The sequence below is a fragment of the Cariama cristata genome, unplaced genomic scaffold (genome assembly GCF_000690535.1).
Source record: "Cariama cristata isolate BGI_N322 unplaced genomic scaffold, ASM69053v1 scaffold2962, whole genome shotgun sequence".
Lineage (NCBI taxonomy): Eukaryota > Metazoa > Chordata > Aves > Cariamiformes > Cariamidae > Cariama > Cariama cristata.
In genome coordinates, this window is record NW_009603098.1 from 77,463 (window position 1) to 87,930 (window position 10,468).

The 10,468-nt window shown below is 43.5% G+C and overlaps 1 protein-coding gene across 1 annotated transcript in view; it reads right to left on the reverse strand.

Moving 5' to 3' along the window:
- Positions 1-1,163: 1,163 nt before the first annotated feature.
- Positions 1,164-10,468, reverse strand: part of LOC104157625 (DENN domain-containing protein 1A-like) — a gene marked incomplete at its 5' end in the record, with an annotated part of 122,653 nt that continues 113,348 nt past the window's right edge. Inside the window, 2 exons of the mRNA XM_009695036.1 lie at positions 1,164-2,486; positions 3,376-3,631. Coding sequence (XP_009693338.1) covers positions 1,164-2,486; positions 3,376-3,631 — 1,579 coding nt within the window. The remainder of the gene's footprint in view (positions 2,487-3,375; positions 3,632-10,468) is intronic.

Genomic DNA, 10,468 nt, shown 5'->3' on the forward strand with positions numbered 1-10,468 from the left:
GCCGGGGCGGGGCCCCGGCGGCGGGGGCCACCCGCCGTGCCTCGGCCTCCCCGCGCCGCAGCTTGCACCTCTCTGCCCTCGGGCCCTCTTGTCAGCACGCCGGCATTTCACTTCAACTCATGAGCTGGGAACTTTTATACCCCAATTTTTTTTCTTTTTTTTTTTTTTTCATTTGTTTGTAATAATCAAGTAAGATTTTGTTACATCCCATTCATATTCTGCCATTTATAATATTTATACATAATATTAACATACACATATATAAGAACTAGGATGCTCTTTATGGCCTCTATTTTCTGCTGTACTTAACAAAACCAAACAAATAAACCAAGCCCTCCCCCCCCAAAAAAAAAGAAAACCAATTGCTGGTGTTTCCAGTTTCCCAACAGAGCTGCAGGACCAAACCCCGAGCAACTGCTCTGGGCTGTGGCTCTGCTGCAACAAGGAATTGTGACCATTCTGCACCAGAGAGGCCCCCGTTACCTCTCCGTGTCAGTGTACTGGGGCAGGGAAAGCAAAACTCTGTAACAAAAGCTCGTCCAACAGCATAACCTAACTGATTGTCTGTATTTCAAGACAGGACAAACTTGGAGCCTAATGGATTCATTCCGTGGGTTTGTTTGCTGCACTTCACGAGTGAAAGCAAAACATTACAGCTATATGCATAACGCAAGAAAAATTGAACACCCTTCACACAGGCAGGAAAAAACCCACTAGTACAGTGTACCGTGTCATGCTCCCAGCTGTGCTAAGGACTGAAAATAAAAGGGAAGGCATAACTTCTGCATCAGTAGTATTGTCTGAAAAGCTACGGGTGGAAAACTAAACCAAACGAAACCAAACCCAAAACCCAACCCCAACCCCAACCCCCTTCACGCTTTGGTCAGTGCAAGAGTCCCGGGGGTTTTCAGTGGCAGAGAGTGAGGAAGCAGTTGCAGGGACCAGGACAACAGGGGACTCTGAACTCTGGGCAAAAAGCACTCCCGTGTGAATTGCAGCATGGTGATGGTCCTGCAGCTATCCTGGCTCAGCCTTCCATAAAAGAAATGCTTGGGTTTATGCTGGCTCAAAAAAACCCCCAAACAAAACCAAAACAACAAAAAACTAACACCCCCCCCCGCCCCTGTCAATCGCAAAGGGACATCAAAAGGCCATTGGGAGCCTTACTCAAAGGTTTCCCATCGCTTTCTGAGCTGTTCAACCTTACCTGGTGTGGACGACACGTCTTCCTTTGTCTTTTTTAACAAATCTTCAAATGGATCTTTTGTCTCCTCAGATTTTGAGGATTGTAACACTGACTCTAAGCCCTTAGCTGGCCTGGCAGGGATCAAAGGGGGTTCATTAGACAGGAGAGCTAGCGCTTGTTTGGGATCTACCTTTGAGCTGGACTGGCCCACCTGTAACGTTCTGGTTTTAGAAGGACCACTTAAACACGCTGGCTGTAGAGAGCTACTCGGAGAAGGGCTGTGGCTCCGCAGCAGGAAGGAGCTAGCTGGTGGCACAGCTGGAGCCTGGCTAAACAAGTTTGGCATGGATAGTGTTGAAATGTTTGGTTGAGGTCTTTGTGGTGGGTAGAAGCTAGAATTGGGCGTTATGAAGCTAGAGCTGTAAGCGTGACCTAAAGAGGGGGTGAAAGAGCCCCTTGGGGGTCTAACCAGAGACACTGAAAGAGCGCCCGGCACTGTCTGCGTAAATGGATTCGGAGATGGCTGTAAAAAAGGTGGTGGTGTTGGGGAAGGATAACCAAGTGGCTGGACAAATGGTGCAGCTGGAGGAGGCACAAAGTCACTTGCCACCGAGACAAAGCCAGCTGCAGAAGGTGGAGTGGCTGAGCCTTGCAGGCTGCGGGGACCTTGCTGCGGGCCACTGCTTTGCCAGCTGGCAGTTTTTAATGGGTCCAGGAGATTAAGAAGGTAGTCGCTTTCATTACCTGTATTTTCTGTCTTCACCTTGACAGGCTGGAGCATCTCAGCAGTGGTGGTAGCACTGGAGAAAAGCTGAGATGGATGAGAGGAATAATTTACAGGCTGCTGGATTTCAGAGTCTAAGGACGCACTACCAACTCCAAAGGGCTCTGGGATAAGATCTGAAACCAAATGGCTACGTCCTGTAGCGTGGGTGGTGAGAATTTCTTTTGGCCCAGACGGAGTCTGATGCTTGGAAGCCCTGGGTGCTGGTGGTGGTGGCACTATCCCCAGTTCAGGAGTCTTTCTTCCTTGTGGCCTAGGAATGGTGATGTTCCCTTGAACGGCAGGATTTAATTCATCCTTTTCTGCAGGAGCCAGAATGCTGTCTCTGCTCCGGGGTCTCCTTGTGACTGGTGGCATGTTACCAAGTGCAGTCAAGGGCCTTTCCGGTGAGCTTTGGGAATACTTGGTAGGAATAGCCATATCGTCATGACCCATGCTCCACAGCTTGTTGTAAGGGTGAGAGAGCTTCATGGTTGGCACAATCCTGTTCCTCTCCGACACACCAAGATCCATTCTCTGCAAGAAAGCGTAAAAAAATTAAAAGCTAACTTTTACTGATCTCCTCACAACATAGAGCATAAAGTCAAGACAGGCTGCTGAGCTACGAGTGGAAGAGGATCTGTCCACCCACTGCGAACACTGGAGAGGGACAACAGCATGCAGCCTGGGAGGACAGACACGAAATCAGGAGCAGGACTCTGTGGTTCTAATTTCAGTTCTGCCTCTCATGAGTTGCTCAGCTGTGACATATTGTGGCATCTGTTGTTAGCCAAGTAAGAAGTGCGTACCTGTATCGAAGGTACAGAAATTGAAAAGCCTTAATTGCTGTATGGAAAAAGCTGTCAAATGAAATATCTGGATATAACACTAAATTAAATATTATTATAAGGTAGAAATGACATTCTTTTCTTTCATGTCATATGAACATCTCAGAGTCTGCTTTAGTTTGGCACTTTCTAAGCTGCATATATTCAGTGAAGTTCCTTATAAAGAATCTCTCTTCTACAATACAGATTGTTGAAACAATGCCTAGACCAAAACGGTCAGATTCAAAGAAGGTCATTTAAAACCATGCAGTTCGGTGGGGCCCTGAAAATTCCCAGGTATTCATTCTCACTGCTGAGCATCAGCTTCAAAGACAACTGTGTGGGATAGCCAATGGACAAAAGAGATTATGAGGAACAGGGCAAATATTTCCTCCTTTAGAAGCAAGGGCTGTGGTTTTAGTGGAAGAAGTTACTGTCCCATTCCAGTAATTTCTTAATTCAGAAATGAATTTTGAGACACATGAACAAATGCCTGGAAAATCTACCCAATAATACAAAAATGTTCCTCAGAGAATAATGGAAGACAGCCAGCCTTAGTTCTGTGCAAAACCCCAGCGCACGTGAAACCCTGTCCAAACCTGGTAATCAAACGTGCATCGCTGATCTCCCTCTTCTTTGGGAGTCCGCAGGTCTTCTAGGCTCTTAGCTTGGCTGAGAAGCTGAGGCTGTGTTTCTACTTCTAAGTTAGGGAAAATGTCTTCAAGGAGGTTGATTTCTGTGGCCTTGCTGGAGAGCAGAGGGCTTGGAGGCAGAGGCTCTTTTGATTTTTCTGGACTGATCGCCTCTTCCCCATCAGCACTATCGGATTCTTTCAGGGCCCGGTATGGCTGAGGCCTAGGAGAGAAACAAAAATCATGTCACAAATGACCATCTTTCTAATTTTTTTTTTTTTTTACAAGGAGCTGGATGGCTTTACAAAAAACTTTTGGGTGGCAAAATACAGCTTACAGCGCCTCGTGAACGGCAGGTGTGTGAGCAAAGTGACCAAGGGCAGAAGGACGTACAAAGATGACTTGGCAGTACTCAAGGGTTTTCAGAAAGGAAGAAGACGTAAGTGGGAAGTACTCAGAGGAAAGCTGTGATCATGCAGTTACAGACAGGCTGATGAGGGCAGTCTCTCGGAGCAGGAATAACTAGAGGCGAGCTCTCCATTTTGGCAGTCTGGCCCTGCTGCTGCGCTCAGTCCTTTCACACAAGGAGCCAGAGCAAGTGCCCTGCAAAGTGCCCCGTGTTTCGCAGGCACTTACATCCTCTTGCTTCCAGCGGACTCAGCACAGAACATAATTCAGTGTTTTCCTGCAGTAATTGGGAACACCGTGCAGAGTTCCAATGATTACATTGGTGTCATCTTATCAAGAAACACCACAATCCATTATGGAGACACCTATTTTACATTTACAGCCAAGCCCGAGTTAGCGGGATGCATTTCTTGCACATACCTCAGCAAAAAAATGAACACCAGCAGATTTGCATATTGGTTCTGTGTACAGAGAACAGCAGCATAATGTGCATCCAATTAATAACAAGAAGTGCCATACATATCTGTGGGGATTGGCATTTGACTGGCAGCCAGTTTTACTGTGGCATTTAAACAAGGTTTTAATTAAAAGAAAATATTTGTGAGACCTGCAAAAACACAGTATGGAAGAACCCTCCTCCTCTTTCCATATCCTGTTATACTACATCTATACCATGCAAATTTGTAAACAGCCCATCTTACTTCATTCATCAACACATAAATAGCAGGCATTCAGCTGGCAACACAAGAATGTAATAATGCAAGTACAAGACAGACAGCTGATGGTACATGTCCTTAGAAGAGGGTGAGCTTGCAAATCTCGCTCATATCTTTAGTCTTTCACATAATATCTGCTCATCTGCTAAGCATTAGATCACACTGCAAAAAGCCCCCCAAGGAGTATTCTGCAAACCAACCCTTGTACCAGCCTGGCCTCCTCCACCCCAAACACAAGAGAGTGGGAACGTTTTTCTGGCCCCTTGCTGCTGAGCCTGTACGTCTGTCTCCCCATGCCCAACCGCCTGCAGTCACGTCCCTTCCCTGTCGGTCCCTGAACCTGCCCTTCCGCATCACACAATGAATTTTAGCAACTGGAGACTCCACTATCAAACTGGCAGCCTCCTTCTCCAGCCTAGTCTAACACAACTGCATCTGGCAGCTCCAGTTGCTCAGATGCGACTGGGCATCCATCCCCCAGCGCCCGGAGCTGGCATCACACAGATTTCTGAAGCTCACAGTGCCCTGGTACCTCTTCCTACAGTTTCTGGTCAAGGCAGTAACTGTATTTGTGAAAAGAATGAGTGTAATTCTGTGCAATTTATCTCCCTTTCTCCCCCTAGAAATCCTCAAGCAGGTGAGGCTTGGAAAGAACAAATCCTCCGGATGACATTCAGTGAGGCCTTGGCTCAAGACAGCCCTCCGGGGCTGGTGTCTTCAAGCACTCAGTACGAGGTATTTAGTACAGCTGAATCCATGAGCACCCTGCACGGGACAGCGTTCCTCTCAGACACCTCAAACATACGCTCGGGCCCCTGGCAAGACTGGCCAGGTGAAGGGGAGCTGGCAGGCAACGCTCGTTCCCCTGCCGCGGGTGCCTTGGGCAGGTGGCAGCATCCTGCAGCCAACGCTTAACCGTACAGTTCTCGCAGACGGGTACTTGCGGTATGGCCAAGCTGCTCAGCACCGTGTTTCAAAACTAGGCAAGACTAAGTTACAGAGGTTTGGGAATCTACAACAACTTACAAATTAAAAAGTTGGATACAAATAACACGGTGAGTGAACCCAACAAACCGCTTCTTGTTTCTTGTATAATTTTACGTCAGATTGCACTCAAAACCCCCGGAGGACATCTGCGTGGCGACTCCCCATAGTCACTGCGCACGTGGCACTCAACAGAACAGAGAGGCTGGGACCAAGCAAGCGACACTACAAAAAGCCGGTAACGGCACTGAAATAAGGCTCACAAGACAATCCAACAAGCACACCTAGCACTGCACAAGGAAGAACGGCAGAAGGTTTGGACGGGAACACAAGCAGCACATTGGAACAAAGGGCAAGTGGAAGGGTTACATCCCACAGAGCTCGAGTCGATGTAAAACCATTGCTGCACAGTGTTTCATGCAGGAGTATGCTTTTGCATGCAGCTAAATATCAAAACAAACAAGCAGGAGCAATGCTGAACATTCATCAAGTGCCATACAGAGACTGCAAGAGCACTGCCAAAATCCCAAGTACAGGAGCAGGCACCCTGACCAATGCAAAAACCATCGTTCGAAGACCAATCTAATACAATGAAAGAAGAAAGGATAGACCATTCAAAAGGAGCAGAGAAGAAAAAGTTTTCAGAGAAGCCAGAGACAGGATCCTCTTCCTGATCATCAGAAGAGTCCTCAGAGAGGAAGACTGTATAGTGTCGCATAGGCTTTACGAGGCTGAGGGAACAGGAAGAGAAAAGGAAGTTATCAAGTTGTCACATTCAAAGCTCCAGAGGAGAGAGAAACCAAGTGATTCGTAGGCTCTAAATCATTTCTGTACGTGACTGACTGCACCGCAAAGAGCTCTGCAGGTAAACGCTGAGCTCTACTTTTCAGGCACAAAACACAACTCTTCTAAAAATGCCTGGGGTGCCATCTGATCGGGAAGGGTGCTAAGATGTGCAATCACACCCGTATGGCAAAAAAAGCCAAGACAGAAACTCACCTTTTCCCCACTACGTTTTCTAGAGAGAGATGGGTATCTTTTTGTCCTTTAGAAATCCATTTTTGTTCCTCAGATTCTCCGAGCTCTGACTACAAGCGAACAAATATTAGATCTACCTCTCTGCTTTACAGATACTTAGACTGACATTAGTCTGATATATGAGAGGAGCTGACTTCAGGGTAACAGTATCTCCTTGTATCTATTTTTGAGATCTGAAATTGCTTCACATTAGAATAAAACCAAAACTGTCCAAGGTTTTATATGAAATGCAGTTTGTCAAGTAAGATGTATATGTTTCTTTCCTCAATGGTTAACTACTTTCAAAGTCTGGCAGAAATGGGACTCCAGCTAATTTCTCCTGCATCACAGGATGGTAACTACCAACCTGTGAATTTGTTAGCAGCGGCCTGGAACAAAAAACCTTTCAGATGAAAACTTCTTAAAATCAGAAGTGCCTCTGGAAACACGCTTTAGCTGTAACTAAACAAACTCCAAACCAACAGAAAAACCCAACCACCACCAAAAACATTTCACCAGACTTTTAACAAGAACGTTACTAGTCATCTTTATTTTATACACAGAGGTCAGACCTCCAGGATTTGCTCTTGTACCTAATGAAGACAATGCCCAAGTTTTTAGTGAATGTAAAACTAACTGTGCATGCCTATATAGGTCTGGGTAAACATACACTGGTTGGGGGATAAAAGAAAAATATTTAAAGTTTGCTGAATTTATGATTTGTTTTTTTCCTATTATTTACTGTAGCTATCCGTGGCTTCACTTCATTTTTAACCTAAAACCCAGCAAATTACTCTTTTCTGCATAGAGGAGAGGCTTCTAAGATTCCCTGTTTCCCTTGGAGCAAATTCAGAAGTGGCTATCACTACTTTAAACAACTAAATGCACTATCAGCTTTAGTATAAGAGGCAAGAGTACAGGAGCGGGGTACTTAAGCAGAAATATACTGGAAAAAGAGGTTGAAGAGTATGAAGAAATTAATAGCAAATATTGCCTCATTTGTAATGCTAAAAGATCCTAATGTTTAGTGAAGTATGAAGCAAGGTCCACTGTTCATTCCCTTCTGAAACACTGAGGCTCTGGATGGCAAAAGAGCTTACAGAAAATATATTCTCACAAATTAAGACAAATGCTTCACAAGTAACTGAAAGCAGTAAAGGCACATCAAGATTTACCAGTACTAATCAGAGGCCTCTACACCATAGCCCAGTGCTTTTCAGTCTACTAAAAATCAAGGACAATATTGTGTAGAGCCACCAAAACTATATGCACTTATAATAAAACATATACTAAATGTTTAACAGTTATTTATTCTCCCCATTTCAGTTGTGTTCTGGCATATTTAAGTGTGCATGAGTGGAAATGAAAAAAAAAACAACCAAGAAAAAAACCCTCTTTTCAACGGCATTATAAACCACCTTTGTATGTCTTATGGACCGAACAACAGGCTGAACAACACTGATGGATGTTGCCAGACACCATCATTTACAGGTCTCATTTTTCTTCCCCACATCACTAGAACAATGGAAAAATAATCACTAGGATCATAAAGCAAACATTGTTTATAGCTGTCCAAATGAAGTCTCTGCCAAAACATCTTCATTTTATAAACCACATATCACTGATAATATCCTAGTTATTGTAGTGAATCAAAATATACATTGTGAATGACACAAAGCAATACACAATTGGGATGGGTGCCTAATTTTGCTACTACTGAGGTCCAGAACAAAATTTGTTATTTCAGTGTAAGCAGAATCAGGCTCATCATGTGGAACAAAGGATAGGTCCCGAACCTGTAGACATCGTAGAGCAATGCAGATGTATCGCATCACTACGTACGTTACAGATAAGACGAGGACATGCTGAAATCAGAACAGGACCAAAAGCATGGATAGAAAAGAGAAAGAATTTGATTTGTTGCCTCTATCGTACAGGCATACTAACAAACTGCCTCTAGTGGCACTTGAATTCATAATCAGCCTTCACTCTCTTAGGTCTTTTGTCTCAATCACTAAGTAACTATATAATAAAGTTATGAAAATCAGTCTAAAAGATTAGGTCAGAAAAAGAAAAGGTGGACAATGCAAGTGACAGCTCAAGAGGGCCTGAGCTGCCACTGTGAATAAATGTTTATTCACAATTAGGTCAGAGCTAATTAATAAAATGTCTAAAATAGTGGTGGCAGTGGATGCAGCTGATAGTGTCAAATCAGAGTCTGTGGTACTCCAATTAAAGCTGTTCTGTAGCTGTTCTTTTCCTCTCTTCTGCTATAATAGGCATCCAGGGAAAGTGAGGTGGTGCCACTGCAATAGGAAAAATATGCGATAACATTATTTTTAATCTTTTTTTTTTTCCAAAGAAAGTGACTATTATCCAAAAAATTTAAATTTACATTAACAAAAGGCTCCACCTAAATCAGAAATCAAAGATATCTTAAAAATACTTCTTCTTTGAACTTATATCCACATGTCTTTTTGCCTTAGGAGAGTAAATTACCATTTAACATGATTCCAGAAAATCTAAAATTATTTCCAGAAATCAAGAGCGATATTGAATTTCCACATATCTTGCCAGTACACTAAATGTTTGGTAACTGGATATAACAAAAGTATTGGTGCAGCTGCCCTTAAAGCACTGACTAATCCCTTTTGTCTGCCCTCAGACCATGCTAAATTGAAATGCATTGTGTCTGCGTGCACATCTTAAATAAACTGGGAACAGACTATGAAGAAATAAAGCAGGATCTTGTTGGCTAGATCATCAATTGCACTTCAGTTCAGCTCGGTGCAAATAAGATTAAATACATAGCAAGTTAATACGCGCTGGTTTTGTTGCTGTTGCAAGGCTCCTTAAATGAAAGTGGGATCTCATAATTAGAAAAAAGCAAGCACTTAAGTTTCACCGTTGGCATGCTCTGTAAGAGATTTTGGTCCAAGATAAGGGATGAACAATCTAAAATTGTCCAAGTTTAAATTTTTTATTAGCTTGAGGCAGTCAAATCCCAAAAAAGTGCCTATTCCCTCATTAACCCAATTCGGCGACTCTCCCGCAGTCTGCCACCCACCACTTGCTAGAATTTCATACACAAAGAGCTGTCGCTGAAAAGGCAGGTCACAGCAAGCCCGGCTACAAGGCAGGCACTGCTGCAGTCTTCGAGGGAAAAAAGGATGTGTCCGTCACAGCTACAACCCTCATCATCTCCACATGACTGCACCAGCTCCTGCCTACCTAATCTCTTAGCTGAGTTACCATGCAGATGACTTGCTGATCTCTTTCTAATGTTTAGTTTAACATGTCTTCGGTTAGCACTAGCATATGACAGTACTGACAGCCGTGGCTGTTCCTTTTTAAATATCATGTCAGAAACACAGTGCAATAAAGCTGGGGATGCGCTCCATGGCTCTGCGTACCATTATGATAGTATGGGTTTCTTTTTTAATGAGGAAGATCTGCATCTCAGGAGCTTTTTTCATGTGTCAGGATGCATGGACAAATCAGCAGCACATCACACTGGCCAAAAATGAAATGCTGACAAATGTAGATATTTCAAATTTAATTGACACCTAAATGTACTTGAGATAGAAAAAATATATATACAGAAAATGTGAGTACAGGATATGGAAATTAGTAAGGAGAATTCTGTAATAATTTTAAAAGATATTTCACTTATGAGAAAATTACTGTATTTTATTAACTGTGCCGCTTTTTCCCCGATTATAGATATTATGGTACAAAGGGTAGTATGGACTTGCCATTATTCTCCTAAAAAGGGCTTCCCAAATTTGAAGGAGGATTTTTTTTTTTTAAAATTAATATATTTTTAAAGAATAGCTATATAGCAGCTCTAGGGAATTAAGGAATTTGTCCCTCTTAGACAGCAAAATGAAGAGAATAAGGGATTTGGATGCATGGGCTTTTTCTTGCCAGTATGA